The sequence below is a fragment of the Aspergillus flavus genome, chromosome 1, assembly GCF_009017415.1.
Source record: "Aspergillus flavus chromosome 1, complete sequence".
Classification (NCBI taxonomy): Eukaryota; Fungi; Ascomycota; class Eurotiomycetes; order Eurotiales; family Aspergillaceae; genus Aspergillus; species Aspergillus flavus.
The window spans coordinates 5,461,824-5,480,961 of NC_092406.1; the positions used below are offsets into that span (position 1 = coordinate 5,461,824).

The 19,138-nt window shown below is 47.2% G+C and overlaps 4 protein-coding genes across 4 annotated transcripts; 2 read left to right on the top strand and 2 right to left on the bottom strand.

Annotated features, from left to right (window-relative positions):
* Nucleotides 1-5,707: 5,707 nt before the first annotated feature.
* On the top strand, nucleotides 5,708-6,576 carry F9C07_11079 (uncharacterized protein; the record flags this gene model as incomplete). The annotated part of the gene is made up of 3 exons (XM_071507549.1): nucleotides 5,708-5,849; nucleotides 5,979-6,017; nucleotides 6,425-6,576. 3 exons carry the CDS (start codon nucleotides 5,708-5,710, stop codon nucleotides 6,574-6,576), a joined length of 333 nt encoding a protein of 110 aa, XP_071366051.1.
* Nucleotides 6,577-6,749: 173 nt separating this feature from the next.
* Nucleotides 6,750-8,180, bottom strand: F9C07_11080 (putative GTP binding protein; the record flags this gene model as incomplete). The annotated part of the gene is made up of 7 exons (XM_041287850.2): nucleotides 6,750-6,878; nucleotides 6,946-7,302; nucleotides 7,372-7,709; nucleotides 7,776-7,846; nucleotides 7,900-7,936; nucleotides 8,001-8,078; nucleotides 8,138-8,180. The coding sequence occupies 7 exons, from the start codon at nucleotides 8,178-8,180 to the stop codon at nucleotides 6,750-6,752; spliced, it is 1,053 nt and encodes a 350-aa protein (XP_041140096.2).
* Nucleotides 8,181-8,972: 792 nt separating this feature from the next.
* Nucleotides 8,973-9,842, top strand: F9C07_2059903 (RmlC-like cupin domain-containing protein; the record flags this gene model as incomplete). The annotated part of the gene is made up of 3 exons (XM_071508637.1): nucleotides 8,973-9,233; nucleotides 9,351-9,422; nucleotides 9,516-9,842. 3 exons carry the CDS (start codon nucleotides 8,973-8,975, stop codon nucleotides 9,840-9,842), a joined length of 660 nt encoding a protein of 219 aa, XP_071366052.1.
* Nucleotides 9,843-10,335: 493 nt separating this feature from the next.
* F9C07_11082 (putative capsule-associated protein CAP1) lies at nucleotides 10,336-17,975 on the bottom strand (the record flags this gene model as incomplete). The annotated part of the gene is made up of 7 exons (XM_071507550.1): nucleotides 10,336-10,387; nucleotides 10,435-11,109; nucleotides 11,165-11,820; nucleotides 11,882-12,469; nucleotides 13,526-14,326; nucleotides 14,384-14,853; nucleotides 16,205-17,975. 7 exons carry the CDS (start codon nucleotides 17,973-17,975, stop codon nucleotides 10,336-10,338), a joined length of 5,013 nt encoding a protein of 1,670 aa, XP_071366053.1.
* Between the last annotated feature and the right edge of the window lie 1,163 nt (nucleotides 17,976-19,138).

Sequence of the window (19,138 nt, forward strand, 5' to 3'; positions counted from 1 at the left end):
ATAATAAAAAATTAAAAAAAAAAATAATCCTTAAATAACAAGGGTAATAATTCACAGACACGAAGAGCTACGACCGACGGGACAGGCCAGATAGCGTACCATACGAATAAAAGACCAAACTCCGCACGGCGATTGGGCAGTGCACAGAAAGTAAAAAAAAGAAATTTATAATAATACTCTTGGAAATGGTGGGGGAATTCGCCCATGATTGGTTACTGGCTAGATTACAAGGACAGGGATGTCGCTCGAGCCCGAATAGTACCGCTAAGCTCGTACGTACTCGCTCATACGACGCTCGGTTTGAAAACTGTATGAAACGTGACAATATTTCCTTCCAGATGGCTAACGCGGTTGGGAATAGTAAAACTTGTGCTCTATGTGAGCTTGACTTGATGTTATGATAGATGGAATGTGCACTGCGGAAATTTTCAGGGTGTTACACCAAAAGTTTAGATAAATGAGAAAATCGGGTAACTTGGACAATTGCCTATTCTGGTATACTCCAGGCAAGAACTGTGGGAGCAAATTGGGTACCCGATCCAAAGGTGGAGCGGAGATGCCAGAAGGGAAGAAAAAAAAATACAAGAAAAAGCAACATCCAATCCAGGACATGTAAAAAGAAAAAAAAAAAATCAATCATGCAAAAAGAGAGAGGGGAAAGAGTACATACGGCGCATCCTGTTCCTCTTCCTTTTTCCGTTTTATTTTATTCTAGGTTATGTCTTTTCTTTAATACTTTTTTTTTTTTTTTAATTCTCTTTGCTTTTTCGTTCGCCCCTTCGGGGTTCCTGTCAATGATTCTCTCCGTTCCGTTAGACAGAATACCTCGAGCCGGACGATCCTGTAGCACCTCGCGGGAGAAACCTCAAGTGGATAATCCACAATTTCCTAGAAGAAAAGATCGTCCACAGGCGAAAATCATATACGGAAGTAAGAGTTTCCTCTCAGCAAGCCAAGATCATACTCACGGACGGGGAACGGATCGATAAACCGCTGAACCTAAATGCCCGCATGACATACCTTAGAGATAAAGCGAAGATTTCCGACTAGACTGGCGACCGACAATCATCTGGGAAAGGTCCAACGGCTTTTTTCCTCCTTTTCATCATAAGCTCCGCAGTGAGAAATAAGTATCTTCATTCTTCGGTACCGAGCTCCCCCGTCCCTTCGATCGTTCGTATAATGCCCGCCACATGTGAGAACGCGGATCACTAGGAAGTTGAAAAGAAAAATAAAAAAAGAAGAGACAGAAATGCCTTGCCACATATCGAGGATGGTAGAGTGGCCCGCGATATCAGACGCTCGACGATGGATTAGTGTTGAGAGGGAAAAGAGGGAGGTAGATCTTTCGTTAGCAATTTGCGAATGATGAAGCCTCATTTGGCTAGACTTTCAACAAATCGAAGCAGCGGTTTCGGGGGTGTCAACTTTGGGTAGGAAGACACTATGCTCCTTCGGGGATGCTCTCCTTCGCAGAACGACAAGAAATATGCGAAAAGCAAGATTCACTTGAGGAGAGCCAGTCATTACGGGGCCAAGGACCAGGACCTCATTAATCCAAAGAATCAACCAGTGGTAGCATCGCCAGGCCGATCTGCATAGTACTTTGTCACGAGAAAAACGTCAGGAGATGGTTGCCAGCCAATGGTTGGCCGTAGAGTGATTTCAATTTATTTTCTGTTACATGGGCTGAGCATCGACTGAAGGGGAGGGTTCGTCCTATCATAAGAAGTATCAGCGGCATGGTTCGGTTTGTCTAGCACTACTAGATAACTTACTCAACCACGGTTCACCTTGAGCATGAGGGCGAGGAGCTAGGACCCCATGGGGCCCGCAGCGGTCCACTCCGGGCCGGCAACCTAAGCAATGCAAATCTTAGAGACGAGGCCAAAAGGACAAAAGGAGACGAGTGGAGTGCGTGCCGACTAATTAGTATTATAGGGGGGAAAGTTCAAGAATGAGGAATAAGAAAGAAATTAGCCGATTCCAAGTTTGGCGAATGAATTAATTAATTCATTAATTGTCATCTATGTGAAAAGGTTAGTCGGTAGCAGTGACTAGCACTACTAGTAGTTAGCTCAAGATATGCAGATAATGATCGGACGTTGTTATTCGGGGGTTAGCAGTAGAACTTGGACCCTAATCATTACAGTTTAGCCCCCTGCAACTATTAGGTTCAACCCCCCCAAGTATTCCTGACTCGCCATCAGTACACACCTATTAACTGCCACAACGCCCGGACGGTACGTTCTTGGATGGTACTGCATTGCGCATCAGTCTGACTGGTTGGTTGATTTTCTGGCGGGAAGTCGTCGACGGATGATTGCGGTACTTACTATTATGTACGGCTGTAGGTGCGACCCGGGTATATTGTACGGGATGTGGCGTACATTAATGCATTGTACAGCCTTACCAGGGCTGGCCCCTTCGAAGGAGATCGCCTTTGTACATAATGTACTAACCAGAACATACTAAGGCTCTGTCTCAGTTACCTACCCTAAGTAGTCGAGAGTACGGGTCGGGGAGCGCGGAAAACGTGACCGGGGCAGCAACTAATTTTTCATCTCCAATCCATCCGCCCCGCTTGTTCGGATAACCACGAGGGCTGTCAAGACTAAGTTATTGTATGTAATACTGTGTCAGATTCATAGCTTAGACCTCACCTGTTTTTTTTTTTTTTTTTTTTTTTTTTTTTTTTTTTTTTTTTTTGTTCTCGGGTCCACTCTCTTGCTACGCGCCTTTGTAATCGAATAATAGGCAATGATCGTAGAGACAGGGTTAAAAGAGGAGAATGATGCCCGCGTTCTGGAGTGTAGCTCACCCAATGTGGATCTAACTCTCAGCGAGCTAAAGATGGGGGGGGAAGACAAAATCACATAACAGAGGTGGAGGAAGAATTCATAATTTGAGTCACTATCCACGAATTAACGACGTGACCACGGTATTCCAATCAGTCTGCCGCTTCTTGTCGCCGAGAGGCTGGGGAAACCAATGGCCAACGGACAATCACTACCCTATGCAGGAAAGAGTTAGCATGGGAAGTCGAGACCATGGGTTGAGGTCAACACCATTGCTTCTAGTGTAAGCAAAATGATTGCCCCTCCTTGCTTTTTTGTAATTCTTTCCCTCGTTTTTCTGACTTGTTCAAGGACATTTAGATCAGTCAAAAATTTTTCCTGGGATGGGGACTGAAATAGATAATAAATTGGGATTCTGTAACTAAAAGCAAACTATTGCTAGTGGATCAATAACAATCCGGTCGAGAATGACTGAAACTGGAACGAAGGGCCGAGTGGTGCGACGTCAGACGCCGAACAAGCCCTAATCCGAGAAATGGCGTCGTGATAACCTTACCGTTGTAGGAGTGCCAATAATAGACATCTGTCAGGTACGAAGGGGAGTGCAGATGTCCGATCGCTCGTTTTGATATCAGCAGTGGACGTGTCATGTCAAGGTACCCCGAAATACGTACAAATGTACGTCAAGGTACACTATACTCCGGTGCACCCTACTTCTAACATTTGCATAGTGGTACATGGTACGTGAGGCCGTCCACGCAGGAGCAATGGCGATGTACGCCGGCAAGGCCCTTGTCGGAAAGTGTCCGAGCTCAGATTGGCATAGGTAAACCCGAGAGAGTATGACATCAGTAGAGCTGAAACTGATCCGATCAGACCAAGTATCGTATCGAAAGCCTAGGCAATATCCACTTCGATAGTGTAGTACGAGCAACTGCCAGATCTGAGTGTTGTGGGGATAGAGGTTGTTTCTTTTGGACCCCTTTATGAATTGCACTTCGTAATTAGAACCAGGATATAGCGAAGCTAAGCAATCAGATTCCCAGCTTCACAATCCCAACAAATTAGTATCTATCAGCTTTTGGGAACATTCTTTGTCTGTCACCATTACAACTCATTGACCGCAGACTGTGGCTGTCATGTGGCTGCCTCGAAGGATCCGCGATACCCATGCTAAAAAATGATACAAGGAGAGTCGAGGGAAAACCTGAAAAAGAGATAGGGAAAAAAAAAAAAAGAAAGAAAGAAAAAAGCAAAAATCAAGTAAGAAAGAAGATCCCGAGTACTAAGCCGTCACCGACAGTTATAGATATGAGAACCACAAGAAGGAAGGAAGGAAGAGACGTATGCAGCCTCCACTTCCTCGCATGCCACAGACAGTGTGGTGGTAAAACCACGCATCTACAGTCATCTGACAAGCAGATTTTCATTCAAATTCTTCATCTAAGACAAACAGTAGCACCTTATGGAATAACGGAGTTCTCAGACATAGTAGTAACTTGGTCCATCCATCCGCTGAGGCTGTGCATTAGTTTAGCATTGGAGAACATCAGATCTCAGTGCAAAAGCCGAGTCATGCTACCAATCACGAGTGCCCATCAGGAACAATAATTGCTCAGACACGACCCTCATTGCACTCTTTTGTGTCTTCGCTGATCATAATTGCCTATGTATTCGTCTCCACGCGGCCACTGCAGTTCTAACTTGACCTTGGTTGATCTTTTTTACCCCCTCCTCTTTTCCTTAAAATCTTGACTATGATTATTAATGTTAATATTATTGTTTCGACGAACCTCTTCTGCCCCTCGCCACCAGGTCAGAACCTCAGGGCGTTTAATAGCGCACCATCCAGGTATAGAACCAACCTCTTAATCCACCCGAATTGGTGTTACTTTACTACCGAACACAGCCCTGTACGACATACAATTCAAGGAGTGCATGAATCAAGCTCGAGGGGGGAATAACCCCAAAGAAGTATAGCGGAGATAGACAAATACAACGTTGTAGAGTGACCGAGCTTTAAAATCCCGCGCAGACCGCTTTTCCAAAGGAATAAGAAGAAAAAAAAAATTGTGTCATTGACAGTTAATTATAGACAGGGCATCTCCGTTAAGTATCATAGAAATGGATGTATATGTAGGTACTATACTCCGAGGAAAAAAGTCCCAGCGTGCATTATCAATTTCGACAAATAAGAGCCATGATTGGTGGTGTCAGCGATAAATCTCTGCGATTTTTCTCCTTCCCCTCCCAATTTCCTTTTCATTATTATCATTATTCAACTGGCTTACTTGAATTTTTCTAGTAAGTTTTTTCTACGAGGTTGGGTTGGTAGTATCCATGGATCTGTCCGGCGGAACCGGCAGAGTAACATGGGAACATGGAACCTAAAAGTTCAAGGGAACTGGTAGGCTTTTTTACGCGACCATTGAATGGTATGTACTCCCATATAAAAGTCAAGTGCCGAGTGCAACCCGCGAGAATGGAAAGGGAGACAGAGACATTTCCTTAAATGGATGGAAATCCAGATGCAAAGCTAAGACCTGACCATTACTTCTGCAAATTGACAGGAATCTGTCGGATACGTATCATGTAAGACAAGAAAAGGTTGGGTATGGAAATACGACTACCCCTCCTGCACCGTAACCCGTCAGTACCGGTAATAATATACTCGGTCGAATCAGAGAACTGGGAAAGAAAATGAGTAGTAGGACAGAAAGGGGATGCATAATGCGCCCGTGAGCAGAGCAACCCCGGACCCTGCACCTGCAGGCGCATGATTAGTCGCAGAGATATACACTGACACTCGGGCCTACGACCACTAAATTATCCCATCGGTCTTCATGGCGGCACTTCACTGCCGATTCGTCGGCGATGGGGTTTGATATACTTCAGCTTAAGAGCCCGCCATGGAAGCGACCAGATTGCAACCCTTTCTTTTCACTTCATCTCTGTGGGGAAACAATGCCTGGACCACACCTGTTTCAGACAAACATACACATACCAACCAACAGGATCGTAATTTTCGATCCCGGGAAGTGCCTCTGGAAAGTATGTACCCATGTATAGGGGTGGGTCAGTCACCTTCACCCAGCTAAGGTAGTAGCAGCAATATACCTATCGGTAAATGCTCCAACTACGCAATCAGGTGACATCATATGTTCTGAATTGCTCCCAAAGGGGAATCTTCCCTTGAGTCCTCAAAGCTCCATCTCATGTGTAATAATTTTCTTCGCTTGCACGCGATGACCGCGTAAACCAGAGGACAGTGCTACATTCGGATCCTTGGAAGCAAAAGAACCGGACGGAGCTTTCCCAACTCTGTCAATCGTTCTAATTTTGTTCCTACTAACTTTTTAGTAGTCTAAGCCAGAAGTTCTAGACCAACCGTCGGGAGAAAAGCATGTAAGTGGTCGCTTTCAACGAGAACGGAGGAAATAATAATAAAAAAAAAGAAGCACAAAAATGGAAAAAGGAGAAATCGTTCGTACTGCAGAACCAAAAACCCTATTCCAGATTCTCAGCGTCAACTTTCTGTCTCTCCTCGTCCCCTTAAACAGGATTGCCCAAAAATGACCGTGCATCACCACGAGTAGCAGTGCCGAACATACTATCTCATGATTCAGTCATCTATCCCAAACGAGTGATCGTGCAAATCCAGGCGGTAGTCGGCAGAGCGCTGCCCGTGCGCGAACCATCCTCTCCCCCAATCAAACGTTCTATGGCATCTCGCCGAAAGCTGTCTCAAGGGCTGGGCCTCTTGGACATGTATACTTAGCGAAACACTTCTAACACAACCCGTTGATCTCTCGTGACGATTCGCCACCAAGTTCTCCGCTCTTACGCGGTCTCAAGAACCTTAATTGATTAAAGCTGTTTACCGCTTAACAATGGTCACTGTAGTCGCCAAGTTAGCTGGGAAGCTCCCTATGATGTTCAGGGGCCAGGGGTTTACGAACCAATATCCTCATCTGCAAGCTCGTGTGTAAGACCCACACGCTGCGGCTGGTGCTTAACGGAGCGGCCATAGACAATAGCCTGCTTGAACTGGTCCTTAATCGTCCGGTGAATCGCGTTACACTGATCACGAGTCAGTAAACATGCTTGCGCTCTTGTGACAGGATGTGATGGGAAAGAGGGTACATACGAAATCTTCAACGGTGGATGCGTTGGCTCTCAGCACAACAGGTGCAGTGTAGTCGGGTGCCTTTCCCTTAGGCTTAGTGTAGACTCGCCTGAGGTTGAGCTTATCCCACATCATCTCCAGCAGTTCGTCAACGTTCCAGCCGTGCTCGGAACTAATAGGGCAGGCGTTGGGAATCCGGTAAAGCAGGTCCAGCTCTTCGATTGTGATAGAATCAATCTTGTTCAACGCATATACGACAGGAATGTAAGCCCGACTCTTTGCCTCGAGAACATCGATAATGTCGTCAATTGTGGCGTCGCATCTGATTGAAATATCTGCAGAAGAAATTCTGTACTCGCTCAAGACAGCTTTGATTTCCTGGAAACCGCATCAAAAAAATATGTCAGCCATGGTTTATTTCAGCCCGTGGACGTGCTGGGTACTCACGTCATGGTCAATATGCGTCAATGGGACTGTGCTAGTAATCGCGATACCACCCTTATCCTTCTTCTTGAAGACGATGTTAGGGGGCTGCTTGTTGATTCTGATTCCGAAACCTTCCAATTCGTTCTCAATGACCTTTTTATCGACAAGCGGCTTGTTGACGTCGAGCACAATGAAAATGAGATGGCAAGTCTTCGCCACAGCAATAACCTGTCGACCACGACCCTTGCCGTCTTTGGCACCCTGGATAATACCGGGAAGATCGAGAATTTGAATCTTAGCACCGTTGTATAGCACCTGTCCAGGCACGGTTGTCAAGGTTGTGAACTCGTAGGCCGCAGCTGTAACAAAGGGGAAGGAAATCATTAGCACCTATTGAGACCGCGCCAGAATACATCTGGACATACCTTCAGAGTGTTGGCCTGTCAATCTGCTCATCAAGGTACTCTTTCCGACAGAAGGGAAACCAATGAAACCACTAGTCCGAGTCAGTATCAACGGCGTCCTGGCAATGTCGTCTCCAATACATACACACTAGCGACACCGGTACGAGCAACATCGAAACCAGCTATATTTCACCCAATTAATGGACTAACTCATGTCAAAAGGGTGCGCTTTTCATAAGCACTTACCACCACCTCCACCGCCGCCACCACCGGTTGGGGTCAAAAGTTCACGCTTTAGCTTCGCAAGCTTAGCCTTCAACTGTCCTGCATAGCCTGTCAGTCACACCAGACCGAGACTACCCAGCACCTGCATCTGCGCATACCAATATGATAGGACGTCGCCTTATTCTTCTGCGTCCGTGCCATCTGAATAATCGGTCAGTCCGGCATTCTGGCGGGCAAGTATCGCATTATAAATTTCGACACGAACCTCATCTTCGATTTGCTTGATCTACAGTACGCATGGCCAGTCAGCATAATAAATTCAGTCATTATCGGAAAAACAGTGCTTATAAAAATTTTAAAAAAGACTATGGGCGGGATCCAACCTTCTCAACTGTGGTCGACATTTTGGCGGTTTTATACGAGTTTTACCCCTCGCAGGCACAATATACTCAGATACAATAAGAAATAAGTCACAAAGTTCCGTGCTCCTATACACGTTCTAGCTTTTATCTCACACCAGCCGCGCTGTGGTGAAGCCCCAAGATGTTCGTATCTCGTTTTGCACTGGTGTTTCGCAGAGTCTCAATCTTTGAAATTGTGGCCGCCACTTCATTCGTCCGTTAGTCGGGCGGAGAAGAACGAGAGCGATCACTGATCACATGGCGGGGACTATGGCCTCAGGCGTATATCAGGCATCAACGCTTATCCTCGGGTGGCAAGCGCGTTATCGGACATGTTCCTTCCATAGCTTTGGCTATACAACTGTCTATCACTTTAAAATATACCTCAGCATTGCAACGTACCTTTCTCTACTGACCCTATCATTGATTATACCAGCATACATTGTTCATCATTCCTAGAAACCGCATCAACTACTAATCATCAAAACACACAATCTACCCAAATCATACATACCAAAACATCACGCCTCAAATACCCCAAAAAACAAACACAACTAAATTAAAGACCAAAAGAAAAAGAAACAAAGAGAAGATGCCCTACCTCCAACCAGACCCAGACCCCGAACCCACCAGCCAACCAACCAACGCCTTCGACCAACTAGTCCAAGATCTAAGTGCAGCCCTGGGTCCGAGCTCGGGTCTGGACTCCGACGATGTCGACCCGCTCAACATCCAGCGTCTAATGGACCAGTATACCTCCAACCCGGAAGAATGGCAGCCGTTCGCGCTGTCCGATCTCAGCAAATCCTACACGAGGAATCTGATCGACGAAGGCAACGGCAAAAGCAATCTGGTGAGTCATGGTTTGCATCCCTCCTCGTGCGGCCTTATATAGATCAGTCACATGCAAGTATACCTGCATGCATGATCGGAGTCCACTCACGTGCTGATATATATATGATCTATCAAGCTTATCCTAGTATGGAGTCCTGGGAAAGGAAGCGCGATCCATGATCATGCGAATGCGCATTGTGTTATGAAGGTATTCCTTTACCCTTTCTTGCTTGTTTCTCGCTCGTCGTCTTGGCCAAGGGAAGGTTGGTGGGGGTGTGTTGGGCTAATCCAAGCGCACTAGGTCTTGAAAGGGTCTTTGCAGGAGACGTTGTATTCATGGCCCGACCAAAGTAAGCTCGAGCATGGGCAGATTTCTCCGCCGCAGATCAGGAGGGAAACTACGTACGGCGAGAATCAGGTTACGTATATGTCGGACAAATTGGGCCTTCATAAGATATCTAACCCCGATCCGAACAATGTTGCTGTGTCCTTGCATCTTTATACGCCGCCTAATGCTGCGACGTACGGCTTTAGTGTTTTCGATGAGCGAACGGGGAAGGCTTTTCATATTAAACAGTCGAATTTCTATTCTATTCGAGGGAAGAGGTGTTCGGCTCTTCGGAAATAGTAGTGCACAGTAGTGTGGTGGTCTGTATCATTATCCATTCTTATTGTATTATAGCCTTGTGTAAATAGTGGGTTGGCATTTTTTGTTTTTTTCCCCTTCTGGTGTCTTATGCTTGTACCTCTCCATATGCTGGTGTAGGATACGTGACTCAATAAAGGAGGCTTTTATTCAGGAGTATCCATGTGGAACATAATCGTGCTAGACTACATAGTCGACTGCTGCTAGCCAACATATCCTTGCTTAACCCAAAAAAAGACATGGAAGTGGACAACTTGATCTCCATGCATGCTGCACAAGAGAACAATGCATATGCATAACGTACTGTACAATAGGAATATACAGTGGAAGTAGTGATGAAAACAGAAACGAAGTATGAGACAAGGAGACAGAGTGAGACCCAATGCTGAATCAACTTCTTTCCTTCATTATGAATACCTACGGCTGCGTTCCCTTGCTGCTCTTTCAATCCGCTCGAGAAGTAGATCCGGGTTCTTTAGAACTTCAGAATGATGCCGCTGAAGTTCCTCGAGACGTATTGACGGGTTCTGTGAAGTACCAGTATAAGTATGCCACTCGAAGGAGATGCAAAAACACATCAGCCGTGACACCCACCCATTCTTCCTGGTTTGGCACGCCTTCGGCAATGGGTAACTGCCCCGAGGTGGACCTCTCGCCTAGGACGTTGGAAGAAGGCGGTGGTCTCCTAATAGGGGCTGGGGTAACGGGAAGACTGGGCCGCTCTTGTTCGCTAGGGAAGTCCGTTAAACGCATACTAGACTCTGCACCAGCAGTTTGCTGGTTTGCAGAGCTGCCCCACCCGCCGATAACCTGGACTTTGGCTCTCCTAGGTGGTGCAATGGATTGAATGTATCTCTGTATTTCTGGAACATCATCCCATGCATTTGACCTAGAGTAGCTGTCCCATGACTCGGATCGTTTTTCGGTCGTCCAGGATGCCGTGTATTCCACGGATGACGTGGGGGGTTCTTTCGGAGAGACTGGAGAGAGCATGGAGCTAGGCAACGAAACCGATCCTTGATCATCATTTACGAAAACCCGAGTCGGCTTGGGGGCCTGATTCTCCCAAGGGAAAATTTGGCTAAGTTTCTCTGGTTCCGGTTTGGTGCTGGGTACTTCATAGTACATATTCTTCGGAGCCTCGGGGTAAAAGGGAGGGGGCTTGAAAAGCCCATTGTCCTCTGACATAGTATACGTCTTTGACTCGAGAGCAATTCCTTCGGGCTTTGTATTGAGGGGCGGTGGTTCCCTAAGAAGAGTAAGTTTCGGAAATTATCCATACGTTGATTATTAGAGTAACTCACCGAGCTGGGTCCCACTGCGTCCTGGGGGGTTCAAATGTCTGTGGCTCAGGGCTTGGGGGAGGTTTATGCGAGTGTTGCGGGTGTTGCGGGTGTTCACCCATTTCAGGCATGGGTTCATCTGGTTGCTGGTAGACTTGAGAGTGCACGGTGTCTGGAAGCGCTGAAGAAGCGATTGGTATGTTGACTTGCGTCGTTGGGGGTTGCTCGACATGGAAACTAATCGGTGCTCCGTCAAAATGTGGCTTTATGTACGCCGACACGTGCTCTTCTCCACGAACATATTGCGGAACAACACTCAGGACCGGTACTTGCACACGCTTGTTATCATGGTGTTCCTTCTGGATAGGCTGCACTGCCTCAACAGGCGTCTCTACAGGACCGGGTGCATTTTTCACCTCTTGGTAAGGCTGCGCTTGAGGGGGGGCATATGCACTTGTCTCGTCACTCTTGGGCAGTGTCTGTGTGACAGGAGGATGTTCGAATGGCACCTCTGTGTGCATTTCCAATGGGCGCTCATAGGCAACTTCTGGTATCAGATTCTGTGGAGTGGAGTAGAAGGATTGCACAGGTAGTGGCACTGGTTCGGAATCTTCCCTCTGGCTTTGAAGGTTACGCTGTGGAGTGACAGGCGCATCGTCCCATTGGTTTCTTGGTATCTGGTGGATTCATCAGCTCTACCGCAGTTAACAATATCAATGCGAGAGTACGGAAGCTTACAGTCGTGACAGGGTGATAATGTCTATCGTAAATAGCCCACCATCGTCCCAACAGCTGATTGTATGATGATTCAGCCGGAGACACCTGCCTTGACATATTCCACGGCTTCTGAGCTCCAATGAAATGGACTAGATTGATTGTACTCTGGAAATGTTTGTAGGCGGGGATGTACTGGTAGTTTGCGCTGGGCGTGCAATTATACGTGAAACTTAGTCTATGCCAGTTTCGAAAGTGCATGTTTAGCAACCCTTGGTCTGCGCCGTCAAAACTAATGCCCCTCTCAGCAAGCGCCTTCAGAGCAAAATAATCTTGCAGATTGGGCCGAAGAACCATTACACCACTGTTGAAGATATCTGGCCAACCCACATCAGGGGCTGCCGCGAAGTCTACATCGAGGGACAGGAGCTCATCGGGAGCCCTGACCGCCACAACATCACAATCGATGTACACTATACGTTCGAATTGTGTTTGCTTCCAAAGCTCGATCTTGGTAAATGTGGAGATGAGGTCCGGTCGCTCCATAAGCCAGAGATTCGCTGGCGTGTGGTTTGAGGTTGAGTGGACTGGTATGAGCTCGTCATATACGGACTAAATAACGCCAGTCAACATGCTTGCGGTGGAGACCACATGCGTGAGCTATTGAACAGAAGACATACCTGAAGTTCCCTAATTGTGGCCGGTAGTAAACTATCAGGCGTATAGAGGACAACCAGTCTGGCTTTTGTCCCATTGTCACGCAAAGAATGGGCTAGTACGACAGCGCCTGAGGTCAATTAATTGATTAGACGGGCCATATTGACAGTCGCCGAGATACCATATTTTTACCAGGAAGATAGTGATCACTCAACAGAAGCTGCGGTTAATGTTAGTCGCGACGGTTTTCAGTTTTCGGGGCTTGGGAACGGTACGAACATACCGTGCAATACACGGCGCCCTCTTCACTAGCCATCCCGTCGATAATCGATATTTCTACTTGAAAAGTAGGAAACTGGAGGTAAACCAGTGAAGCGACGAAAACAGGTTGGGGGTATTAATGTATGGAGACCCCAGTTAGGCAGGTGACGTTAGGGGCTCCTCCTAACCCCGCCCACCAAAATACGCCAACGAGAACGAGCTTGTATGATGATGGATCCGACCAAATTGATTTATGCAGGAACGGCATCCCGTCAGGACAGATTACAATCGTTCCATTGCGACGGGAAAATCAAGTAAGGCATAAGTTGTAGTCGTAGAGAGGTAGATGCTTGAACTGTATATCGGACGACTACTTAATCCAGGTACCTAAAGTTGAAAGAAATCGGACGATGAGGGGAAAAGCGGAGAAGCTCCAAGTAATCGGAGGCTGGAACAAGTGGAAGCTTGGAAGCCGAAAGTCCGGTCGAGAACCCGTGCCATGGGCGCTCAGATCTCGTGTTTTTATTACTAGTATGCAGGGGTATCGTTAAGTATGTTTGATCATCAGCAAACTCTCAATCTGTCCATAATAGACCCCCGTTATCGCCCGTCGCTTATTTGTTACGTACTCCCTGGACGCCGCCTAGTCATACAAAGAAGTATAATAAAGGCAAACATAGAGCAAACCTCGAAGCCCGACATCGCAGCAGCCGTTCCCAGTCAAGGGGCAATGCGTTTTCACTTTCGGACGGTTACGACCGCATCCGGGTAATCTCTCTGAATCGCAGCGCCGATATCCTCCTTTTCACCTCCAGCGGCCCATTCGACAGCTCTGGTCAATGCAGCGCAGCTTTCACGCTCCAATGGCGTGAAATGCCCAGACCGGGGCAATTCCACCACCTGACTGTTACGGACAAGATAATCCGAAAACCCATTCAGACATATTTGTGGATCCAAGGCAATATCAGCTTTGCCCCAGATAATAGTCGAATGAGCTTTTAGTACACCGGTCAGCCCATCGTCAAACAGTCCAGCCCCGCTACTAGCTCGATGGAGCTCATTCCCTCCCGAGATGCTGTGCAGATCGGCAATTGTTTCGATAGATTTCTGCCAGCGCGAAGTAGCCGCCTTTTCCCGATAGTAGCGGGCCATGTGCTGGAAATTGCCAAGGGCGCGCTCCTTTACAACCGAAGCAGGGTATCCCTCACCATCATATGTTTGCGTTCTGCACTCCTCCACGGACGGGCCCAATGAGCTTGCCATACACTCGGCAGCATCTTCGAGACTGAATGGCGAGTTCCCATAGGATCCCTTGTGGGCCAATTTCAAGAAAGAATAGTTGCCACCTGTACCAAGGTACACAACGAAGGGCATGGGAAGTTGCATGACAAATATATACCCCGAGAGAAGTAACTGGCGGGCAACTGGCTTCAGCGACTTGATTGCTTTGTAAAGCGTCGAGCGAGACTTGATTGGAGAACGCAGGGCTGTTTTGAACATTTTCAGTGACGAAGATAGTGATCGACGAATATTGGAGGCAACCATGCTAACCTATACACCAAATTAGCCCCATAGTAGGTTATATCATCCTTCATTGAATATACATACCAATGGACCATTACTCAAGATAAATCGATCTGCCAACTGAGGAGCTTCGGCGGCAAGGCGCATGGAAAGGACGCAGCCCCAATCATGGCTCACAATCACCGTCCTTCTTTGGCGTATACCGGCATCAGTATCAATCCCGTACTTTGCCCTAATAGCAATGATAAATCCTGCCAAGCTCTCCAGCACGTTCGTCGACGAGTATTCCTCTAGGCTATCAGTACCACCGTATCCGGGTAAGTCAACCGCGACCAAAGTGGCCGCCTCCTGCAGAGCCTTCGATTTAAGGAGGTGGCGCCATACAGCCCAGCTATCAGGGAAACCATGGATAAAGATAATTAATGGTTTATCAGCTGCAGGGCCTTCGGGGGGGTCGTTAGAAACATAATGGAACTTGAAACCATTTCGCAGGATGATATAATGGTGAGAGAGACCGGACCAAGTCTTCGAGAGGTTCCAGAAGCGATCGCGAGCTATTGAGAAGGTTCACAGGTTAGTGAGAGAAAACCAAGTGCAATTGAATAACACAATTCACCACATACCCAGCTGCAGCTCCAGATGCTCTTTCTCAGTAGTCCCCCTAAAAAAGAACCCTTTCCGTATAGCTGTGAGTCCGTAAAGAATCAAAGTGAAGAGCCCATAAGCAAACACGAATGTATGTTTCAGGATGCCCGACAATGCTTTAGCCATGTTGTGTATCTTTAGGAGTGCGACCCCCCGTTACACGATTGGCAAGAATCAGATGTTCAGGGACTCAAAGACAGACAGCAGAGAACTGACAGCAAACTTTCAGCTCTATGTTCAGAAAAAAATGCTTTAGATGAATGTGCACTTTTAAAAAGAAGATTATGTGTGCATTTTGGAGCTCAGGATAATTCAAGAAAGGAGGAGTAGTTTTCCGCCACCCAGCAGCTCTCTCTATATATTAGCTTTGGTGGCTGCGGGCGGGAGCTTTAAAACGGCTGGTGCATGTGATTCTGTGGAGTACCCTTCTTGCCTCACTGTTCAGGCCAGGGAACCTACCATTCACCTCAAACTTAAAAAAGTGCAGCCTTCTCCATAAACGCTCAGTGAGCAGTGAAATAATATGTCGCCTTTGCTCGGGGAGACCCTGCGTCTGTTTGATACCTACCAAATAATGAATGGACTTGCACTATAGACTCATTCGAGCATTGTCCTATGACCTCATCCCACCTACATAAACCGGTTGAAGTCTATACCGTGTAACATGCTTTGTCTCAAAATAACTTACCAGAACCGTGACTGCTACTCAGAAATCTGACAAGTTAGTGGACATGTCAGTATCGCTACGGCTGCAGAAAAGCCAGCAGATGCTGCGTATGTTTCAGTTGCCATGACAACAGGGGTGATAAGACCCTCTGCAGTATAGGATAGCCCATGAAATGCATTGAGTGTAGGTAAGTATACAAAAACGCCAGAACCCCTCCCATTTAATGCATCTAGCCAGTTCGCAATCATGTTGACATGGGTATTGTACAGGGCATAAGTAGTCGTAAACATAAGCAAAGCAAAGAAAGAAGCGAAAATGCAGAGCAAGAGAGCCATACATGGGTTCAGGAGATAAATGATGAACAAGATCAGTCACCTAGATGGCAGTCAAAGGGAAAATCCCAGGTTCTCCCTATTGTCGTCGACTAGGCGCCCGTATCTATCCACCCAAGGTTAGGAGTTGTCTAATCATGTGGGGAGGAACTACTCACTCTAGCAAGAGTCTGAAAAACCAGACCTCCAAATCTTCACGACGCAAGCTTTTTTGCGCCCAATCCCGACTCTGTTGAGCTAGTCGTGGTGCTGCAGTCCTACCCTCTTCTTCTGAAATAAAGTACCTCGTAGTTTCCACATACTCATCACCTGTCAAACTCAAGGGAACGTAATGAACCCATGGCTTGAGCCATTCATCATGCCATTCGCGGAAGACGGCAATTTTGAAAACCAAGCTATGGCTGCGCAGAAAGGCATAATAGCGGCCACTGAAGGCATTCCCATCGATATCGACCAGGTATTTGAACGCCCAAGCATCCTGCTGGCCGGCTGGCTCACCCACAACGAAATATTCTTGCTGCGCAGCACAGTCATTCGGGTCACATTGGCCAATATATGTAAACTTGACATCGAACTGGTCTCGGTAAGGATCGAAGTTGACCTCGTTCAGCTCCCACTGGTCGTTGCCATTTTTTGACAACACTTTCGCTGTGCTCTGAGTATTGATGTTGCTGACGAATCTCTGTCGATGCTGACGTCGCCATCCGCCTGCTCGCGCAAACCCACCAGTGGTGGAGCCCCTCCAGTACAGTTTGTCGGCCTTCGCATCCCAACTGTGATCCTTCCCCTCTTCATACGGTACCTTATCAGCCCAATACCACGGGCTGGGGTAGAGTATGTCCTGAAAACTTGAGATCTTGCTCTGAGAGAACACTGGGAACAGGTCACGGACCACGTCGAATGCGTTGGCCCGGTCGAAGAAGCCATACTTATACCGAAGAGAAGGTGTATTACATATGTCAGAGAAAGCGGTCGTGTTGTAGATGAACCCCAAGTCACCATACGCATAGGCTTCCAGATTATCTGGTTCACTCTCATTAAGGGAGCGCGCGGGGGTATCCAGCGGACAGGAAGCCCGAGAGCTTGTCCAGGTAGGCTGATGTGCAAATCGGTTGAAGCGCGTGGTGCGCACTTCATCAACTCGGTCGCCCTTATTCAGGTCGGCAGGCTTATCCGACCATTTGTTCACCAGTGGTTGATCGTGGAAAGCCTTGGGGATTACATGATCTTTGGCAAAGTTAACCAGCCTTTGGAGGTCGTCGCTGGGGACAATCACTCGGGGCTCATCGTGGGTGTTGAACACTAGATCCATGTCCGGCAAGTACCGAATAAAGCTTTGCATCATGTCGACAGTCGCATCTTGCTGCCATTCGTATCCTTCGCGGCCCCCTTCCGTGTGCGTAACCTTGCCATCTCTGATCAGAACTCCGATCACAGAGTTGTCATATCCTAAGGCTTCGCGGGCTCTTTCTCTTATTGTCTTCGGTTCTAGAGACCAAAATGGTAGAAGAGAATGATAGATAGTATCGTATTCGTCAATTAATTGGACTCCCTTTGCTTGAGCAAACTGGAACCATTTGTCGAAGTGGGGAGGAGGATGCATGTTATATCGACGCCGATATTCCTTCACCGCATCAGCCAAAGTCTTCGATTGTCGTGACTGCAAGTGGCTAAACTCCTGCTCAGCATCTTTAATGAGACTGGACATTGGGTGGACATTTTGTGGATGAAGTGCTTGGCGACCTTTTGAGGGCTCAATAGGATTTGGCACAGCAACCGAAGGGGAGGGCGGGTAAGAGGACGGTAAAGGGTTCGCCTCGAATGGCGCATTGAGACCGTTGGACGAGCGAGGAACCGTTGTATCTCTAAGTAGAATAAGGGAGATGCACACAAATACAACGGTTGCTAACGAGACAACCAGGCGTTGGCGTCGCATTCTGCCACCTGGAGGAGAATCTCTATGCATGATGGAAAACGAGGAAAATGCATGAACGCGATTTTTATGAACGAGGGACATGGTCAATGCCTGCATACATGCGCCAAAGAAGGGAGAACGAAGGGGGCGTTCAAGGCGCAAGGGCGAGATACCTGTTGTCCTACCTCGAGTCAACAAACAATTGGCTCAAAACAGAAACCCCACACGGTTGACGGACGCCAAGAGTCGCATGTTCTTCTATGAAGCCGTCAAAGGTTGTAGAATTATAGATGATGATAATAAAATGATGACCGTTTGGAGACAAAGAATAATCAAGCGGTCACGTCAACCTCATCGAATGACGACAATCTTGACGAGCGATGACCCAAATACACGGACGTCTGTTCCTGGTCGGTTTCCCCCGAAACGATGTTGATCCTAGCGGGGAGGATCTGGCGAAGATCCTGGTCATGCTAGTGGGGCCTGCAGTTATGGCTGCTTACGACTAACCCCTTTCCAGTAAGGCGGTTGATAATCCATTGATCCATGATCCATGATGGATGGACGCAATTGCCCCGTGCTCTCTTGAGATATAACCCAGGCACACGTTAAGGTTATAAACCTTTGTTCTCTATTTAGTTACATAGTTGCCCCTTTCCCTCTAGGGCTCGGATCCCATGAACGGGAAGACCATTTTCTCCCTCCTTTTCTCCGGCTCCACTCTCCACTGTAGCATTCCGATGTTCTTCATCACGGCATTATAAAGAAGAGACAAGTTTTGACTGACCTATATCTAGCAGACCAGGAGTTTGTAAATCTTAAATTTACAAGGGATCAAATCGCTGTACCAGGTATGCCCTTGCTTGTAAGTCAAGAAATAACATTGGATCTAAAACGCACTCTAGTAGGAATATATATATGTTCCTGTGAGCAGGCATACTTTCTCATATGACCGGTATCCTGGAACTATACTTCCGCCACATCAAAGCCCTCAGCTGAGCGAGACCATTCAGCGTTGTATTGCAGCCGTGGGTGTATGTTACAGTGGAGACACGTGCTTTCCCGGTTCCCTTTTAACTTGAAGTATACAAGGTAAACACCCTTCGGCCATATCATGAGTTGTACGTGTATGTAGAAAACTATATCAGCCAGCCTGATGATTTAATACAGCCTATATAGAAAAGCTATGCGTCTCTCTACCAGGTCCAAGTTCGGTGGACTATCATTTATGCTTAAACATAACATATTTTATGAATTTCAATAAGACTAGGGTTTTCTGA